Source organism: Cebus imitator, unplaced genomic scaffold (assembly GCF_001604975.1).
Source record: "Cebus imitator isolate Cc_AM_T3 unplaced genomic scaffold, Cebus_imitator-1.0 Scaffold203, whole genome shotgun sequence".
Taxonomy (NCBI): Eukaryota; Metazoa; Chordata; class Mammalia; order Primates; family Cebidae; genus Cebus; species Cebus imitator.
In genome coordinates, this window is record NW_016107518.1 from 3,807,829 (window position 1) to 3,829,883 (window position 22,055).

At 38.2% G+C, this 22,055-nt stretch overlaps 1 protein-coding gene and 1 long non-coding RNA gene across 9 annotated transcripts in view; both read right to left on the reverse strand.

Moving 5' to 3' along the window:
- Positions 1–555: 555 nt before the first annotated feature.
- LOC108317543 lies at positions 556–12,186 on the reverse strand. The gene is made up of 3 exons (XR_001830796.2): positions 11,535–12,186; positions 10,772–11,008; positions 556–1,275 (listed from the first exon to the last, which is right to left on the reverse strand). It is a non-coding gene; the product is annotated as an uncharacterized LOC108317543 (long non-coding RNA).
- A 4,326-nt stretch (positions 12,187–16,512) lies between these two features.
- The window catches only part of LRRC49 (leucine rich repeat containing 49), a 138,671-nt gene continuing 133,128 nt past the window's right edge, over positions 16,513–22,055 (reverse strand). For 5 of the 8 annotated variants that reach the window (XM_017548151.2, XM_037745565.1, XM_037745567.1 and 2 more), the window contains one exon: positions 16,525–17,178. In XM_017548151.2, coding sequence (XP_017403640.1) covers positions 16,975–17,178 — 204 coding nt within the window. In that variant the 3' untranslated portion in view covers positions 16,525–16,974. Of the gene's footprint in view, positions 17,179–22,055 lie in introns of all 8 variants that reach the window. The other 3 variants (XM_037745566.1, XM_037745568.1, XM_017548145.2) reach the window with 2 other exon arrangements.

The window sequence follows — 22,055 nt, forward strand, 5'->3', positions numbered from 1 at the left end:
AATCCACTATACCCTATGTAAATCAGACACTGCCTCCTCAAGCTCATATATAAAACCAACCACCTCTCACTCCAAACCCAGAAACCCACTCAGGACCCCATCCTCTGAACAAGGAAGCTCTCTCTGCTGTCTTTCACATATTATTCTGCCCTTAAACTCATCCTTTGTTTGTCCTCATCTTCGATTTCCTTAGCACAAGACAAGGGACCTTGGGTATTTCCCCAAATGATGCCACTACAGTATTATTATTTTTCACGTTCTCTTTACTTTGGTTTCTGCCCTTAATATTTCCTTATTTCTAATATCTTTAGTTTGTTTTAATTTTTCTTCCTCTTCTTGAATAAAGAAGAAGTTTTCAATCTTTATTGATTGTGATAAATTTATTTAGATTTATAAATTTCCCTCTACTACGTTAGCTATGTTCATAAATTTTGGCTTAAATGCTTTCAGTTTATTCTGTTTAATATTTTCGTGAGTTCCTTTTTAATCTAATGATTGTTTTATGCTATTCAATATCCAGATTCATGGGATTTTTAAAAAGTTATTACCAAGAACTGTGAGGAGTATTACAGTTTATCTTACTTGCAAGTTAACAAAACAGCCAGTCACAGTTTCAAAAATGCTGGCAGAAGACATGAGGCTCCTGGATCAGAGACAAATAAATTAATTACTTCATTTTTCTCATTAGTTCCCCTTGCTTCCCAAGTCCCACAAGCGTAATATATACATGGGTCCAGGAGGATGCTGGAGGTGGGGTTAAATTACAGCTAAGAAATGCTGAGTTTAGGAAACACCAATCTTTATAAGGAACCTGTGAGCCAATGCACCCAACTTCTGCTCCAGTGGGAGATATTATCTTAATTTTATAGGACAGCAAACAAACCTGTTCCCTGCCATGAAGGGAGATACTATCTTTATTTTCCAAGGCTGTTTGCTATATAAACATCCTTCAAAATATAGTCCAGAACAAAAGCCAATAATGCCTCTGCTCAAAAGACATACAGAAACATGAGAAATCCATGCAGCATTCTCTCCCAACAATTATTCTTTTGTAATTTATTTTTAACAAAATTGCATTGTAGTCAGGGAACATAGTCTGTGCAATATAGATCTTTAGAACTATTTATGCAAAAAGGTGGGGAAAGTCTCCATGAGTTAGAGCACCACACACCACAGAACCTGCAGACCAACTTCATTCCCAGGATCTGCACCAGGCCTCTCATCCTTCAGGGAATCTTCCTTAAATATTAGGTTGTAATCCAGTTTATTGAGGGCCTGGAGAGAAACGGAATGAGGAAATAAATGCCTTAGGGCAGCTAGTCATCATACATATATTCTTACCAGATTCTCAACCTGGCAGGATCTTGAGGTTGCACTGATATTCTCCCCACCTCCCCAATCTTTCTATCCCACCCCCCAATACAGACACACATAAACACACACACACACACACACACACACACACACACACACACACACACACACACACACCGGGCATCTGGGCTGCTCTTGCTAATTTCTGTTCTACAGAAGTGATGAGGCCAAAAAAGTGATCCTGCCAAAGCAATGTAGAGGACAAGTAAGAGCAAAATTTATCCTCCACAGTTGCACCAACTGCTCCACTGTGTCCCACTCCCAGACTGCTATGAGCCTCTACACAAGCTCACAACTGTCTTTGGTCTCCTCTGGCCTCTCAGAGTTTTTATGTTAATTCCTCAGACCAGCAGGTCTTTTCCACTTTCAGTTTCTCAACCCTGGCTGCATATTAGAAGGACTTGAAAGGTATTTTTAAAATGTTACTGTCCAGATTCTGCTTCTGGAGATTCTGATACAATTGGTCTAATGTGGGCCCCCGATTAGCAGTAGATTTCAATGTTCCTTGGGTGATTCCAATGGCAATAAAGGTTTTCAATCATTGTCTCTAATTTCTACTGGGTCAATTTGGGGAAAGGGACCTCACAGCCCAGGTTCCTTAATTTTGTCAGGAACTAAAAACCTATATTTTGTTTAATGCTCAAATTATTGAATTTGTATACCTAATAAATACAGATTTTAAAAAGAAGTTATCTTGATGATTTAAGATGACTATAATTTCATTATATTATCTCAAATCATTTAAAATGCAATTATAAATTCACTATGGTTGATTTTTTTCCCAACACTTCAAATATCATAAAACTTTCACAAATGCAGTGACTACAAAGCTTATTATTAATATTACACTTACTCTTGAACCTATTCTAAAGTCTCAGAACAATGGACTTATTCATTTCTTTGATAATTTATGTGCTTGTTTTATACCTTTCTGGGGGATATTAGTATACTTATTTTAATATCTTCCTAGGGTTTCAGCAATATATTTTTATTTCTTCCCAGGGGTGGAGTAATATTACTAGACCCAAAAGAAAAAGTATATATGCTTGGCCCAGCCAAGGCTGCAGGATCTGAATTACTGGCTGGTCCATTTTTGGTCTGGCCTCAGGACTCATCATCAGGCTGAGTTAACTCCTAGTGTTACCACAATACAAATTTTAAAGTCACACCTTCATATACGTTTTATTTTTTTACAACCTGGTGTCTTTCAGGAAATGATGTACTTTTAAAATCTCACTTGGCCAACGTCACAAAACCCAAGGTCCTATCAGTATGATATATTGACTTGGTCTGCTACCTTTCTAAAGAATTACGTATTCCTTATTGATGTTTTATTAGAATGAGAGCGGGGCCATCTAGTGGTTTCATTTCCTATGAGATGAGACATTGGTTGTGCATAGTATACTCTTTCCGCTTTGACATATTTGACTAATTTCTCTGTTTAGACGACCCTCTCTATGTACAAAGTGTTTGTGATCCACCCCCAAATACATATGCTGAGATCCTAATCCCAATGTGATGAGATTAGTAGGTGGGAGGCCTCTGGGAGGTGCCTCAATGATGACTGCCCTCATGAATGGGATTGATGCCCACGTAAAAGCGAATCCTGAGAACTTGTTCATCCCCAGCACCATGTAAGGACACAGCAAGAAGATGCCATCTATGAGAAACAGGCCCTTATCAGTCACCAAATCTGCTTGCACCTTGTTCTTAAGTCTTCCCAGCCTGCAGAACTTTGAAAAATCAATATTTGTTGTTTGTAAGCTACCCAATCTATGGGATTTTTTAAATCGCAGCCCAAATGCACTGAGACAACCCTGTTGGACATTTCTTCTACTTGGTAATTTTATGTGATCATTGATCTTGATTAAATATGGGATTTTTTTGTCATCTGAAATTATTATATGTTAATCCCAGTACCAACCAATCCAGTCCTCCCTCTTCTTGAAGGAGGTTACTTGGTTCCATAATTTTATTTTTTTTCCTCAAAAATAAGTATGTGCATATATATTTATGTTTTTTATAAGACAGTAATTCAATAGGAGAAACAAAATTGCCATATATAAACAATGTTAACTTGTTAAAATCCATAAACAAAAAACATATTCATAATTGGTTACCTATATTTTATTATAACCATATTTTTGTATAATTATGTTAATTGTTGAATATAATTATAAATCCATGGCCTTTTATAGACTTAAGATGTTCCAAGTAACCATAATAATAATATTTCACACTAAAATTATCATAGCTTGGTCCATGAAAACCTTAAATTGGATCTTTGGCTTTTTGGTATTGTCCCTAACATTTTAAAAATAAGGTTTTAACTTTGTGGTAATAACAGGATATTCCAGGCTCATTTTGATTTTTTTTTTATTTCTCAGAACAAGAAGTCCTCTGCCCTCTGTAGAGTTCTGGCTTCTGTTTCTTGATAATAGTATTAGAATCGTGGTTATGGGTAGATGCATAAAAAAGGAGATGGGCAAAAGACCTACCAATGCTGTTGACCTACTTACACTAGAAAATGGGACTTTAAAAAATAAATCATGGTTTCCAAAAATTTTCAAATGTAAAGATGTGTGTATTAGTCCATTCTCACACCATTATAAAGAACTGCCCAAGACTGGGTAATTTATAAAGAGAAGAGGTTTAATTGACTCATAGTTCTATGTGGCTGGGGAAGCCCCAGGAAACTTACAATCATGGCAAAAGGGGAAGAGGCACACATTACATGGAGGCAGGTGAGAGAGAGTGTGAAGGAGGAACTGTTGGGTACTTATAAAACTATCAGATCTCATGAGAACTCATTCACTATCACAAGAATGGCATGGAGGACACTGCTCCCATGATCCAATCACCTCCCACCAGGTCTCTCCCTTGACATGTGAGAATTATGGAGATTGCAATTCAAGCTGAGATTTGGGTGGAGACACAAAGCTGTATCAGTGTTATATTGCTGAGCCCTACTTTTCTTACAGTAAATGGTATTACCTGATTCTAAGACTTTCTCCCCAGTAATAGCAGCCAGTTCAATAAACATATATGCCCCTACTAAAGTCCAAGCACTGTCCCTGCCTTGAGGGTTGCAGGATAGCACAAGATAAGCTGGATATAGCACGCTCCTCTCTTCTCCTTGCCATAGAACCTTAACTGTTCCTTGTCAGAATAGCTCATATCCCTTGCCACATAAAACCACTGGAAATAACTTCCTAGAAGCTGAGATTATTACAGGGATTTTTAAAAAATGGCAATGAAGGTCTTGGAAAATGAGGACACAAAGAAAGACTGAAGGCTGGAGACACTCAGGCACGAAGGGACAGAACAAAGGCACCCAGAGAATAATGGACTGAGAGGGAGGGAGTTGTGTTTTTATGATGAGAAATGTGTGGGAGAGCAAGCACTGAGGAGATGGAAGAGAAGATAGCAAGAGGGCTACAGAGAGATTTGGGACAAAAAGCAGAGGGAGAGAAGACAAATTTGGAGAAAATGATTGATACTGAGACAGGATTTGCAGCAAGATATGAGAAGATATGAAAATGCAATGTAGGGAGAGTAAAGGCAAAGAAGGACAAAGGAGGGGAAAAAATGAGAGAGAGATGCTCATCTAGTTTCTGTTCTGAACCATAAATACAAGTCATAGATTCACTGACTGAAACAACCATCTGGATTTGAATGCATTTAGCTGAACTAAAATCCACTGTGTAGGATATAGACTAATTAAGGTCTGAGCTCTGTGGGATTAGCGACATATTTCCATTTTCTCTTTTGCTTGGCTCTGTTAGGTATCAATCATCAGGCTTGTGTTTGGCGGCAGCATCTTCAAGTTCATCTTGTTGACCATTGTAGAGTAACAGGCTTTGTAAGCTCATCTACTACACCTCACTTTTCACTAACCATGGTGGCGATGACCTCTGCATTCTTACATTCAGTGCTGGGATTAGCTGAAAGTCAAAGACCTTGCTTGCTGCACACATGGTTGATGAGTCCTATCCTGTTACCACCTCCATCATGGTCAGCAGTCTATTCCACAGGGTGGAAGTCAGAAACATGAATCTTACTGATACTTAGAGCCTTCAATCTCTACATCACAGTCTTATGAAATGCTCAGCTACTGGCCACCTTCTCTCCCCATACACCAGCTCATGTTCAGCTGGACACATGGCTAGTGATTCACAAAAAAAAAGTGTTGGAAGAATGGCTTCCCAAATCTGCTACTCCAATGTCGGCTTGGGAAGAACAGCATAGGCCTTGTACACTTAAAAATGTGTAAAGTTAGCATTTTCAAAGTTGATTGCAAAATTTATTTGGATTCTTCTTCTTGTTCTTTTGTTGCAAAACGTTTCTTCTTGTTAATTGAGACTTCTATCACTGGGGCTCTTGACCTTCTCATGGTGGTGAGTCTAAAGTGGACTCCCTTCCAGACTTCAGGGAGAGGACAAAAGGGTGATGGGTCCAGTGTCAGCATCTTCCTAAGCATTAGACCCACAACTTGGCATGCAGAAGACTCATCTGGGAGCTTGTTAAAAATTCTGGGACCCACCCCCAGGGATTGGGTCTGAGGAATTGGAATGGAGACAGACAACCAAACTGTAAGATTCCCATAATGGGTTCCAAGGCCATTCTTTAAAAAAAGTGAGTATCATTATTTTTAATTGACATATAATAATTGCACATATTTATGGGGTCTAGTGTTACATTTGAATACATTCATTGAAACATGTATACAGGGTAACTAGCATATGACTCAGGCCATTGTTTGAGAAATATTTCCCAGGATAATGACAGTAGGTCTTTGCTTACAAGGTGTCTTGCCAGTCCTAAAAACACCTGTATGATCCCCTGTTGGTAGCAGGCACAGATGCATCTAAGTTCTCCTCCCAGACCACATGTCCTACCATCACCATGGTCAACATCAGTTCTCAACACAGATACCTGGTCACTATTAAACTTCACCTGCATCGCTGATGTGGACTCTTCATGAGCCTCACGTGTTGTTTAGTATAGGTGGTCCTATCTTTTACTGCACAATGAGTTCCTGTAAATCTGTTAAGAATCCAAAAGTTCAAGATAAAAATTTATGTGTTATGGAAGACCTTCATTCCCAGAAAGCCACACACACACACACACACACACACACACACACACACACACACACACACACAAAAACCCCCCCAAAAAAAGAAAGATAAAATCCATAGTAACATGTCCTGCCTTCTGGATTTCATCCTTGATATATATTTCCAGCAGTTGGTACATGTTCTTTCCATTTTGTTCTTTTCTTGTTCTTTATGGCACTTTCATCATGTTTAATGATATCCATCTTTGACTCTATTGTAGTGCCTGTGAAGTTTCACTCCTTATCATCAGTATCAGATTTACTTATTTTTTTCTACTCTCTGTGCTGTGCACACGTGGTGATGCTTACAAGACTGAACAGTTGGCTGCCAGGCAGAGCCACAATGGGATAGCTCAGAATGTTCTTTAAAGACTGGCTTATAAAAGCCTGAACTTCACATCTGGGAGGTGCATAGGACTCAAAGCTGCAGGATGTAAGGATGTTAAAAGTCAGAGGTTGAGAACCCTCTCTGTAATAGGAATCCAACTTAAATGAAACTAGTTTGTCTACCCAAATCCCAAAATAAAGCTTTATTACTCTTCCAGATATTTTTCTTTTTGTTGGGGAGGAGGGGAGACAGAGTCCCACTCTGTCACCTATGCTGGAATGTGGTGGCTCACTGCAGCCTCCACTTTTCAGATTCAAGCAATTCTCCTGCCTCAGTCTCTTGAGTAGTTGGGATTACAGGCACACGCCACCATTCCCAGCTAATTTTTGTATTTTTAGTAGAGATGGTGTTTCACCATGTTGGCCAGGCTGGTCTTGAACCCCTGGCTTCAAGTGATCTGCCCTCCTCGGCCTCCCAAAGTGCTGGGATTATAGGCATCAGCCACCATGCCCCACCCCATCCAGATATTTTTCTAAGTGCTGGAGATACAGCCATGAAGGAATGAGACAGACATGGTCAGGGAACTTACAGACTGGAGGATGAGACAGGTAGGTAAACGGGAAATTACAAATAAACTCTGTGAAAAGTTCAGGGTGCTGTGCGCACACTGATAGGAACACCTCAACAAAACCAAGCTGAGTATGGTTTAGTCAGGTGAAAAATTAAAAAGAAATATTGCAAAATGCCCAGGAATATAGCGACAAGAGACAGCCTCGTATGTATGGGAAATGGTAGTTTTCAAAATGGCTGCAACAATATTTCCTGTTTCACATGTTCTTCTGACAATGCAACTTTGATATTCTACCTGCCAAAGGCTGGGTCTATATGCTCTTGGATCTGAAAGTGATAAAGGCTATCTGTGAAAAACCTACAGGTGGCCAAGTACGGTGGCTCATGCCTGTAATCCCAGCACTCTGAGAGGCTGAGGTGGGTGGGCTGCTTAAGTCTAGAAGTTCGAGACCAGCCTGGGCAACACTGTAAAACTCCATCTCTACCAAAAATACAAAAATTAGCTGGAATGTGGTGGTGCGTGCCTGTAGTCCCAGCTACTTGGGAGGCTAAGGTGGGAAGATCACATGAGTCCGGGAGACATAGGTTAGAGTGAGCCATGATCACACTACTGTACTACAGCCTGAATAACAGAGCGAGACCCTCTCAAAAAAAAAAAAAAAGAAAGAAAGGAAAAATTAAAACCTACAGCTAAACTTATAATGATGAGATATTGAACATTTTGGCTCTAAGGTTAGGGAAAGTGGGAAAGGACAATAATGACCACTCTTACTACTTTTTTAAAGACATCGAACTGGCAATCCTAGCCTGTACAATGAGGCAAGAAAAAGAAACAAAATGTATAAAGACTGGTATGGAAGATGTAACACTACCTTTATTTGTAGAAAAAATGATTTTGTCTGTGTGGAAAATCCTAAGGAATTAATATTGCATGTTTACAGGATACAAAGTCAATATAGTAAATTCTCATTATTTATGGTAAATATGGTCCATAAAGTTGTCTTGAACACGAAATTCGTGAATACTGAACATTTGCTCCAATGGGAAATACAGGTTTAGGATCCTGTGAGACTCTGGGACAATATTTTTAGTCAATTAACACCTAATTTCGTTATATGTGTGTTTCTGTTTAACAGCATCTTTTAAAAAATACACATATTGTTGATTTATCAACATCAAACTCATGGCCAACAGCACTGTAACTCACGCCTCAACAAAGCTTGTCTAACACATTTCTCTGTGAAGTCAGGCACATCACTACCTTCTTGTGCTTAGATGCATTAGAGAGCACTTCAGGCCTACCCCTGGGGGCCATTGTAAACAGCAAAGTCATCAACAAAAAGCATGAAAATGCAATACACCTGTCATTAAATATACTGTGAAAGGACGCTTGTTTACTTTATGATAACTGGGACAAGCAGGGAGAGTACTGCCTTGCTTAACCTCAGCTGGGAACATTTGCACTGGGAGCTCAGATTATCCATCGCTTTGTGTATATCCACAAATGAATGTGGGGACTACACATGAATTTTAGTGAGTAGGCAAATTCACAAACACAAAATCTGCAAATAATGAGGATCAACTGTATATAAAAGTCAACTGTATCACTATGTATCACTACGTATTTGCAAAAAAAAAAAAAACCTTGGGAATGAAAATTTAAAACAGCAAAAAATATCAAATGCTTAGGAATAAATCTACTTCAGAAAAAAATTTTAAATGATCTAAATAAATGAAGAGTTATCTCATTTTCATGAATTGGAAGACCCTCTCCAATTTATCTATAAATTTAATATAATCCCACTAAAAATCCCAAAAGTCATTTTAAAAATAAATTGCCAAGCTGATTCTAAAACGTATATGGAAATGCAAAGACCTAGACTAGCTAAAACAATTCAAACAATTTTGTAAAACAAAATTGGAGGGGTTATATTACCTGTCTCCAAGACTTACATAGAGCTACAGCAATCAAGAATGTGCAGTAAAATTTGTGTAAAAATAGGAAAAAAAAAGGATAAATGAAATAGAATAGTATGTTTAGAAAGAGACTCACACATATATTGGTCAATTGATTTAAAAAAAATTGCCAAAGTAATTCAATGAGTGAAAAGACACTTTTTGTACCCAATTGTGCTGGAATGCTGGGTTTCCATAGAGAAAAGAAAATGAAATTATAACTCTACCTGAAACCATTCAGAAAAATTAATTCAAGGAGAATTATTGGTCGTGAATGTAATAACTATAAAGCTTCTAGAAGAAAGCAGAAGATAATATCTTTGCAAACTTGGGGCAGGAAAAATGTTTTAGAGAGATTATAAAAGGCACTTGCCATGGAAAATTGATGAATTGGACTTTCCCATAATTCAAAACAAAAGCATTGTATCTAGTATGTATAAAGTACATACAATAATAAAAAGACAATTGAAGTTAGAAAAATATAAAATGACCAAAACACACATAAAAATGTAATCAACATCAGTAGACATCAAGGAAAATAAAATTAAAGCAATAACCTAAAAAGGCCACAGAAGAATAGCTGAAAACTTAAAAAGCTCAAAACAACAGATGTTGGCACATATGTGGAGCTACCAGAACTCTCTCTACATTGCTGGAAGGAGTGTAAAATTGTACAATCACTATTTAAAAAAATTAATGCCAGTTTCTTAGGAAGTTAAACTTAACAACTATTCTGACTCAGCAGCTCCACTGTACAAAAGGAGTTGTACAAACATGTCTTTACTCACAAGAAACGCAAATTGGAAACAACTCAATAGAATGGATAAGAAAGCCATGATACCTCTATACTAAGAAATAAAAAATAAATTATTGATACATGAAACAATGTGAGTGATTCTCAGAAACATTATGTTGGGTAAAAGAAGTCAGACACAAAAGAGTACCTGCTCTTTTCCATCTTGCAAGATGGTGGGCGAAAAAGTTGAGAAGCCAGATACTAAAGAGAAGAAACCCAGCCAAGAAGGTTGATGCTGGTGGCAAGGTGAAAAGGGGTAATAACCTCAAGGCTAAAAAGCTCAAGAAGGGGAAGCCCCATTGCAGCCGCAATCCTGTCCTTGCCAGAGGAATTGGCAGGTATTCCTGATTTGCCATGTATTCCAGAAAGGCCACTCACAAGAAGTAGTACTCAGCTGCTAAATCCAAGGTTGAAAAGAAAAAGGAGAAGGTTCTTGCAAGTTACAAAACCAGTTGGTGGTGACAAGAACGGCGGTACCCGGGTGGTTAAACTTCACAACATGCCTAGATAATTATCCTACTGAGGATGTGCCTCCAAAGCTGTTGAGCCATGGCAAAAAAACCCTTCGGTCAGCATATGACAACACCGCAAGCCAGCATTACCCCCGGACCATTCTGATCATACTCACTGGACGCCACTGGGGCAAGAGGGTGGTTTTCCTGAAGCAGCTGACTAGTAGTGGCTTGTTACTTGTGACTGGACCTCTGGTCCTCAATCAAGGTCATCTACGAAGAACACACCAGAAATTTGTCATTGCCACTTCAACCAAAATTGATATCAGCAAGGTAAAAATCCCAAAACATCTTACTGATGTGTACTTCAAGAAGCAGCAGCTGCAGAAGCCCAGACACCAGGAGGGTGAGATCTTTGACACAGAAAAAGAGAAATATGAAATTACAGAGCAGTGTAAGATTGATCAGAAGGCTGTGGACTCATACATTTTACCAAAAATCATAGCTATTTCTCAGCTCCAGGGCTACCTGTGATCTGCATTTGCCCTGATGAATGGAATTTATCCTCACAAATTGGTGTTCTAAATGTCTTAAGAACCTAATTAAATCCCTGACTACAAAAAAAACATTCACTGGATGGGCTCAACAGAAGAATGGCGATGACAGAGGAAGACAGTGAATCTGAAAACAGATCAACAGAAAAAAAACCCTAAAAAAAAAAAAAAAAAAAAAAAAAAAAAAGAGTACTTACTGTATGCTTCTATTTATAGAAAGCTCCAGAACAGACAACACTAATCAATGGTGAAAGAAATTATAGCAATACTTGTTTATAGGGGATTGGCAGAGATTGACTAAGAAAACTTTTCTGAAGTGATTAAAATGTTGGAATTCTTAACTGGGATGTTGATATTTTCAAAATTTATCAAATTATACACTTACATGCATTTCACCATATGTAAACTTTTTCTTTAAAAAATCCTTCAACAATTTCTTCTCTATACAAAAGCCACTTTCAAGCACACACAGGCTCACTAACACATTACATCGTAAAAAATGAAAGTCCTAATTGTTAGTGAATATACGGAACAACTGGAAGTTGTATTCTCTACTTGTGGGAATGTAAACTGATACGAATCACTTTAGAAAGCAATTTGACAATATTTAATGCAGTTGAATGTGTCCATATGGCTCAGCAATTCCACAGCTAATTGTGTACTCCTAAAACACACATAGGAACAGGTATATTCAATGCAGCATTGTCTGTACTAGTTTTAAACTAGAAATCTCCCGATGCCCACCAACAGGAAAACAGATACGTAAATCACACATTGGCTGTACAACCAAATATCAAATAGCAGCAAAAATGAAAGAAGTGGAACAACTCCCATCAATGAGGATAATCCTCAGGAACATAATACAGAGTGAAACAATGCAGAAAAATACATATTGCATGGTACCATTTATAAAAAATTAGAAAATATAAAATCTTAATTCAATAAATTCCCTATGCATTTATGCATAAGTAGGAACAGCCGGAAAATATGAATGACGCCAGGTGGGGTGGCTCACACCTGAAATCCCAGCACCGTGGGGGGCCGAAGCAGGCAGATCACGGGGTCAGGAGATTGAGATCATTCTAGCCAACACGGTGAAACCCCGTCACTACTAAAAATACAAAAGGTAGCCAGGCATTGTGGCAAGTGCCTATAATACCAGCTACTCGGGAGGCTGAGGCAGAAGAATCGCTTGAATCTGGGAGGCAGAGGTTTCAGTGAGCCAAGATGGTGCCACTGCACTCCAGCCAGGTGACAGAGCAAGACTCCGTCTCAAACAAAACAAAACAAAAATGAGTAAGCATAAAATTCAGAATAGTGCTTACCTGGAGGGAGGGAAAGAAGGTACATACGGGTTCCATGTCTACTTGTAAGGTTTGATTTTTAAAATCTGAAGCAAATGTGGAAAAATATTAAGATCTGTTACGCTTGGTGGTGGACACAGGGCATTTATTTGAGATATGATTCTACAGGCATTTCTGCACGCTGAAATATTTCAAGATAAACAAAGAGAAGAAGTTGACTCTCTGAGGGCTCAGTCTTAGAGGGACTTGTATAAGGGATTGATAAATAGTTTCATTGTCTCCTGAAGAGAAACTGCAAACTATTCCACTCCCCAAAGAGTATATTTATTCTTTAGGAGTAATTTATTCTTTGGAGCTTTGCGTATACTTTAACTATTTCCATAAAGGATTTGAGGTATTATGCAACAAGACGTATATAATGAATCATGAAAACATAAACATAAGTAGAAAATCAAGATCAAATATAATAAATATTCTATCAATACTGGTTAACACCGTTGCTGTGATTAAATTTCAAACTTGGCTGTGAAGTTCTTGGCAACAGTAACCACTCCATCTCCAACTGACCCAAAAACGCAGGTTACAAAAACTAACCTTTGTTCTTCAAGATTTAAATAAAATATTTTCCTGAGTAGTCTCTCTGTATTCGATTTTGCATTTTGTCTTGCTGCTAACTAACCAGATTCTCTGTCCTCCCTCTTTCTCTTTCCTTTCCTTTTAAAATTTATAAAACAAACTGTGAGACAGGAGGACAAAGCTCAGGTTTGCCCAAAGAGATGAACAGGATTTGTTTTGGTCTGCCAACAAACTGTTAATGATAGAAAATCATGAAATCAAAACAAGAGAAAATATAGGTGAATCATTAACTGCTTTCTGAATAAGCATAATTACAATGAATGAAATCACAAAGAAAAACAATAGGAGATATGACCACACAGAAGGAAAAGCTTAGATAAAATTCAAAATAAAAAGGCAAGTACACTATGATAATCTTATTTAACAAGTGATAGGTTTATTCTCTTAAATATAAAAGATAGCATAAACAAGTACTGCTATATGCCAATGGCTCCAAATTCTGTAATTCTAGTTCAATCTACACTTCTTAACTCCCAACTCTTATATTCATACCTACTTAACACCTGCACTTGGATATTTAACAACCACCTCAACATATGTTGAGATGTGTGGTATAGCCTGCATATATTGCCTATGTTGAGATACACTGTGTATTCCGTAAGATGGAATCCCCGATCCTTCCTCCCAACAGATGCTGCATTCACAGACTGCTCTCATCTCAGTTGATGAGAACTCCATCTTTTTGGTTGTCCAAGCCAAAAACCTTGGGGTCGTCATTGACTACTGTTTCTATAATCCATATCCAATTGTCAGTAAATCTTGTTGGCTTTATCTTTAAAATATACCCAAGATCCAACCACTTTCTGACACCTCTGTCGCTAATCACCTTGATCCAAGTCACAACTATCTCTTGCCTAGAATAGTGCAGCACCTTCCCAACTGGTCCCCCTAATTTATTGTACCTCCTGAAGTTGATTCTCTACACATTATTGGAATGAATCTAGCCACCAATATATTTTAATATGTATATCCTTAAATAATAACTAACATTGTACATGTGTACTTATATATTACACCTAAAATGTGTAACATTTTATGTTAGTATTTATACTGCACATAATGGTCTGCAATATGCTTTACATGTAGATAAAGTTGAGTAATTCTCATCTTTTATTTGCTAGTCCTCAGTATAATGACAAAACATGAAAGTGGATCAGGAACCACCATGGGCATCAAAATTCTTCCCAGGTGCTAGACCCTTAAGACTAACAGTGAATGTGGGTCCAGTCTACTATTTATTGGCTGAAATACCCTTAGATGAGTTTTTTAAATCCTTTCCATGCCTCAGTTTTCTAGTGTTCAAATGGGATTGTTAATATATATATACACATATATATGTCTATATTGCAGTGTTAGGAGATTAAATGAGAATGCATATGAAGAGTTTATAATAGTGCAAGACATTGCTCAATGAATCTTTGTTGTTATGATGATTACTCATTGAAGAGAATATGAATCCCAGTGCATTCCCTGCCTGATAAGGAAGAGATCAGGAGCATGGTAGGGCTGTACTTACTATCTTAAGTGCCAGGTCTTCAGTGGAATGAAGTTCAGGAAGTGAGGAGCTGATACCAGAACCATCCTCCGACTCAGCAGCATAGTTAAGCAGCCTCAGGTCACCCTGCACACTTGGTAACCATCCCCAGGTCTACCAGCACACTTCACCATTCAGCTGCTGTACCAGAACACGGGGTATAATATCTCCCTAAATCGAGGTATTGAATGTTTCTACTTTTGAGGCAAATGCAAAATATTGTTTCTGTGTGAGATCCCTTTTGGAAAAAAAGCAATTCTTCAGCACACACTAGCCCAGAAAGTCTCAGACTGTGGAATTTGCAGCTTTTCCCCTTCCCTGAAAACTCTGGAAAATTCCAAGTAGAAAGGGCAATTTATTCCCTAGATTACCACTCACTCACAACATAGGACCCTCACTGATCCCAGACCCAGGTCTCTTTGTCCTTTTTTCTGGGGATTATCTTCACCGATGAACTTCAGAAAGCAAAATGAGTTTGGAGGGTACAGCTAGATGGGAGGACACAGCCATTGGAAGTTTGAGACCAGACAAAATAAGGATTCAAGAAGTAGAAATCGGCATGGGATAGTGGGAGCAGACAAAAGGGAACTCTGGTAGGAAGGAAGGAGAGACCAAAGCTGAGGAATAAAGAGGCTTGGTTTCAGGAACAAGAGAGAGACCTTATTTCCAGGCCTGAAGCAGAAGGTCTGGGTAGAGCCAGCAGTGGCCAGAATGGCTTGCTGCCTTTTCATTGAGTGCTTAGTGTTCCTAAAATTCCCAGAATGACTGGGCTGAGAAAGCATGTGAGTGTCAAGTCTCTTTAGCAGTAGGGATAGGAGGGTTAGGGAAGGAGAGACATGCAGGAAGCTAGACAGTTTATTAAACAGCCAGGCCATTCATCCTCAAAGCCCAGAGTAGGAACAGTTACCCAGACTCCCGAGGAGTTACAAGTTCTACTCTTCCCAATCTGCTAGAAATCCACGCAAAATATACTCTTGGTTCTCCTCTTAACATTACCTTCAAGCTGGGATCTCATCTCTACACTAAACAATATATGAGCCCCAGGAGAGATCACTGTTTACTAGCCAGATGAGAAACGTTCCATGTTTCAGTTGGAGCGTCTGAAGGATCAGAAAGCAATGCTAACAGCTCCTCTGTCCTAGGGCACCAATGCTGTCATTCAACCTACATCCAGAAGAGTATGAATTAAAGCTCAATACATTGGGTGTTTGCTGTGTGCCAGGCATGAGGAGAAACGCTTCACATGCATGATTTCATTTGATCCTCATGACTGTCTTATGAAGTGTGTGCTATTAGGAGGAAACTGAGGTTACATGCTAGGAACCTGACGGCCCAAGTGCCAAGATGCCAAACCAGGACAGTGTGCCTTCAAAGGCTATGATCAGAAGAAAGCTAACCTATTAAAGTTAAGCGCTCCTTCTGGGAGAAGAGAAATGAAGAGATCTTAAGGCTGTGGGTCTTTCTCAGAACCACTACCCTCCTCATCAGCATGAATTTGATCTTCAAATGAAATTTAAAAAATTAGAACCTTTCACCCATGCAACCCTAATACTTCTGAGGCACAGGTACACATGCATGTCTATAAAAGGAGCCCCTGAGCACTAACAATGGAAGAAAACACCTTTCAGAGATGCAGACTTACTGATTTGTAACAGCATTTTATAGTCAGTCCAGGTCTCTTAAGACAAAACATTTTCTTCCTATTTCAGTTTTGACTCATTTTCATATGCTCCGCCCATAGTGACTCCTGGGACCTCCTGTCGTTCCCTGAGAATGCATCCCTAGAAGAATGTGGCATCCTCCATATAGGTGAATAGCAGGGACCCTACCTAAATAAAGAGGAACATACAATAAATATGACAGTTCTGACTGGATTAATGAGGCAAACATACTTTATTTTTACTAATTTATTAGTAAGTTTATTCTTCACTCATAAAAAGAACATATTTTTGGCTTTGAAATCATGATGTAAAATAAAAAGGAAAATAACTGAAAATTATCTGCTGAAAGTAGGTAGATGCAACTCATGCTGAATCGTCAGCAAATGCTACATGCTTTGGGCTATAGCAGGGCACCAATCAAAGCAAGAACCAAGGATGCAGTGCTATGCCATTTCTGAACACTGCCTAGTTCCCAAAGGTTGTTTGGTCATTACATACAGGAAATCATTCCTTCCTTTCTCCTGCTTTCCTTCTTAACTTTTAGCTATGAGAACAGTGGGCAATAATGCTTTAATGCTAGTCTTTCTGGTTTATAGGATAGCGCTGCTGTTGTTTTAACACGTATAGCCTGCATATTTTCACCCTTCAAAAAATAAAACTGCCAAAATCAACTGTAACTAAAGGCCATGTTTATTTTTGGTCTGTTATCTGCTGTAGGCAGAGCTTCATATAGGAATTTTTATTGCGAATTTCTATGACGGCATCCCTAACAAGCTCAATGAACATCTGTGGCCAAAGCTTCTGCAAAGCCTCATTTTTCATGTTGATTTCTGTGGCTTCCTTCACAAGGTCTTCTATATACATTTTGCAGAATTTCTTCTTTTCCTTTATTTCCTGTTAAGAAAAGAAATTTTGCATTAAATCATAACTAATCCAAAGTCAAAGCAACAATTAGTTGAACCAGAGAAAGCTGAAATAATTTATTCTGAGCCCCTAATCCTCCCCCACCCACTCCTCAGAGCAGGAATTCTTTCCCAGCCACTGCTGACAGACAGTTCTGTTTGAGTAACGATAACAGCAAGGACCTCAGTGCTTCTCAGCCTGCTCCTGCCTCTATCCGACAACTCTGCTAGAAAACGCATTTCTTTACTGGAATTGCTGAATCATAACTACTACTCATCTCCTATCTCAGTTCAGGTCATTTAGCTCACACAAGTCAGCTGAATGCAGACTCACAGATTCCTGTGGTAAATGTGTCAGGATATAGATAGTGACAATTTCAATTGGTAGGAGATTAGTTAATATCTATGTAATGCTTTAAGTATCTATACTCTGAATTTACTCTCTCTTATGGGAAAGTGTAAAATGGTGCACTATACTAACTTATGCAGCCTTGACCATTCGGAGAAAGTTGGGGAAAAGTGTACGAGGAGGAAGAGGAAACACATATAAACCTGGGACCCAGGACATTGCCTCCTAAAGAAACAGGTCTCGCTCTCAACTTCTGGGTCTGGCAGTTTACAAATGAAAAATCTGGTTCTAAACATAACAGGGGAATTTTGGAGCCAGAGGATATTTGAGCATTGGGTCCCAATTTTACCACAGAGGCTAAAACAAAGTGATTTTGTTTAACGCAAGAATTTAATGTTAATTTTGGCTTTGATACTTTTGGAGAGTATCAAGGCATGATCATGGGAGGTATATAATATGGAAGAATCAATGTAAAACATCAGATAATCAGAATTATAAGGGAAGTAAAGCACTTCAATGAAGAAGGAAAGTAATAAATGTCAATGAGACAATAGATTTAACTACTTGGAAAAGGATCCATTTAAAACTCCAACTCAAAACAAAACACCAAAATAGTTTCAAGATAAATTAAAAGAGTTAAATTTAACATATCATAGTCCAGGCATGGTAGCTCATATCTGTAATCCCAGCACTTTGGAAGGCCAAGGCAGGAGGATCACGTAAGGCCAAGAACTCAAGCCTGGGTAGCATAGTGAGACTCCATCTCTACAGAAAAATAAGAATAAAAAATTTAGCCAGGTGTAGCAGCACATGCCTGTAGTCCCAGGTATTGGGAGGTCGAGGTAGGAAAATTGTTTGAGCCCAGGAATTCAAGGCTACAATTCAAGTTATGATCATGCCAATGCACTTCAGCCTGAGTAACAGAGTAAGACCATGTTTCTAAAAAAAGAAAAGAAAAATAATTCAGCCAGGCACAGTGGCTTACGCCTGGAATCCCAGCACTTTGGGAGGCCGAGGCAGGTGGATCACTTGAGGTCAGGAGTTCGAGACCAGTCTGGCCAACATGGTGAAACTCTGTCTCTACTAAAAATACAAAAATGAGCCGGTGTGATGGCACACACCTGTAATCCCAGGTACTCCAGAGGCTGAGGCAAGAAAATCACTTGAACCCAGGAGGCAGAGGTTGCAGTGAGCTGAGATAGTGCCACTGCACTGAAGCCTGGGTGACAGAGTGAAACTCTGTCTCAAAAAAAAATTAAAATTAAAAAATTAAAATTAAAAAATTAAAAATCTCAGATATTGTCATTAAAATTATACCTATGAAGATTTCTAGGAAGTCCTAGCCAGAGCAGTCAGGCAAGAGAAATAAATTAAAAAGCATTCAAATAGGAAAAGAAGTCAAACTACCTCTCTTTGCTGACAATAAGATTTTATAACTAGAAAATTCTAGACTCTGCTAAAAGGCTCTCAAATTGAAACGATTTTAGCAAAGCTTCAGGATACAAAATCAATATACAAAATTCAATAGCATTTCTATACACAATATCCAAGGCTGAGGGTGAAATCAAGAACACAATCTCACAATAGCCACAAATAAAATGGAATACATGAGAATACAGCTAACCAATAAGATGAAACATCTCTACAAGGAGAACTACAAAACACTGCTGAAAGAAATCAGAGATGACACAAATAAATGGAGAAACATTTCCTGCTGATGGATTGAAAGAATCAATGTCATAAAAACGACCATATTGCCCAAAGTAATTTACAGTTCGAAGCTATTCATATCAAACTCCCAATGTCATTTTTCACAGAATTAGAAAAAAAATTCTAAAATTCATATAGAACCAAAAAAGAACCCAAACAGCCAAAGCAATCTTAAGCAAAAAGAGCAAAGCCAGAGGCATTACGCTACTTGACTTCAAACTATACCATAAAGCCACAGTAACCAAAACAGCTTGGTACTGGTATAAAAACAGACACATAGACCAATGGACAGAATAGAAAACTCAGAAATAAAGCTGCATACCTAAAACCATCTGATCTTCAAGAAGGCTGACAAAAACAAGCAACGGAGAAAGGACTCCCTATTCCATAAACGGTGCTGGGATAACTGGCTAGCCATATGCAGAAGATTGAAGCTAGACCTTTCCTATCTTTCACCATATACAAAAATTAACTCAAAAGGGATTAAAAATTTAAATGTAAGACCTCAAACTATAAAAATCCTGGAAGACAACCTAGGAAATACTCTTCTTGATAACAGCCTTGGCAAAGAATTTTTGACTAAGTCCCTAAAAGCAACTGCAACCAAACCAAAAACAGACAAGTAAGGCTTAATTAAACTAAAGAGCGTTTGCACAGCAAAAGAAACTATCAACAGAGCAAACAGACAACCTACAGAATGGGAGAAGATATTTGCAAACTATGTATCTGACAAAGGCTCAATATCCAGAATCTACAGGGAACTTAAATCACCAAGCAAAAACCAAATAATCCCGTTAAAACATGGGCAAAGGACGTGAAGAGATACTCCTCAAAGGAAGACATACGAGAGGCCAACTAAGATATGAAAAAGTGCTCAGCATCACTAATCATCAGAGAAATGCAAATCAGAACCACAGGGAGATGCCATCGCTCACCTGTCAGAATGACTATTACTAAAAAGTAAAAAAACAACAGATGCTGGTGAGGCTATGGAGAAAAAGGAACTCTCATACACTGCTGGTGGGAATGTAGTTAAATTAGTCCAGCCACTGTGGAAGCGGTCTGGCGATTTCTCAAATAAAATGGAGCTACCATTCACCCCAACAATCCCATTACTGAGTGTATACCCCCCCAAAAATAAAGCATTCCACCAAAAAGACACACGCACTTGTATGTTCATTGCTGCAGTATTCACAATAGCAGACATGGAATTAACCCAGGTGCCCATCAATGGTAGATTGGATAAAGAAAATGTAACATATAAACACTATGGAATACTAACTACAGAGCCATAACGAAGAATGAAATCCTGTCCATTGCAGCAACATAGATGGAACTGGTGGCCATAATCTTAAGCAAATTAATGCAGAAACAGAAAACCAAATGCTGCACATTCTCACTTATAATTGGGAGCTCAGCACTGGGTACACAGGGAAGATGGCAACAACATAGATATGGGAACAACATAGAGGGTGGTAGGAGTGTAGGTTAAACAGCTACCATCTGGTACTATGCTCATTACCAGGGTGACATGATCCATACTTCAAACCCCGGCATCATATAACATTCTCATGTAACAGATCTTCACTGTACCCCATATCTAAAAGTTGAAATTTTTAAAGATAAAATAAAAATAAGAAAGATGTATAATAAGAAAAATGCTTACATCATAATGCTATGTTAAGAAAATAATTTTTGATAGGGTTTGGGTTATACGAATGTATGATTTGTCAAAACTCAGCAACTATATACCTAAGATTTACATTTCGGTATGTAAGTTTTACCTCCAAAGGGTAAAATTTACAAAGAAAAAACTCTATAGAATACTGAATTCCAATTAATTAAACGCATGCTGAATTACTTGGGCAGAAGCATACTAATGTCTGCAATGATTTTGAAATTAATTTTAAAAATCCCAAGGCAGACTGATGGATGGATAGATAGATACATAGATACGTGATAAAGTAAGTACACTGTATAGTACTATGCTAACAGTAGAGTGTAGGTTTGGTATGTATGGATGTTTATGGTAATATTCTTTCAACTTTGCTGTATGTTTAAAACTTTTATTAAAAAGTTAGAAAATAATGCACAAAAACTATTGAAGAAAATATATTGAAGTCTCATTAAGACTGTTTCTGGGTTCTGAGGCATTAGTATGTTTTCCTCCTTTTTTCTATTTTTCTTCTTTTTCCAAATGCTTATGATTTTAAAATTTATTTTATTTTATTTTTACTCAGCTTCCTGAGTAGTTGTGACCACAGGCATGCACCACCACAGCCAGCTAATTTTTATATTTTTTGTAGAGATGTGGCTTTGCCAAGTTGCCTAGGCTGGTCTCAAACTCCTGAACTCAGGCAACCCACCCACCCCAGCCTCCCAAAGAGCTGGGATTACAGGCATGAGCCACCATACCTGGCCTAAATGCTTATGATTTTTGTAACAAAATATGTTTTAAATTCCTGATTAATTAATGTAAGTTAATAATAAGTCCAAATTACACTACCTTTCCTTAAGAGAGGCAAATTTTAAGCACTTTCTTATGATATATAAGGTATCTCTAAGTAAGCACTCACCATTCACGGGTCAACATGCTGATCTGATATAGTTCGTGTACTAAAACAATAGGTATTAGGTTAACCAACCATAAAAGTATGTACAGATTTTGATGTGTGATAAGCAACAAATAGTTCTAGCTGGGTTCTTCTCTGATGAACTTCTCCCACTCTGAAATACTACAGTCTGAGACTTAGCCACCTATACTAAGTTAGCTTGTTGATGAGAACAGAATACAGTGCTCCCTTTAGCAC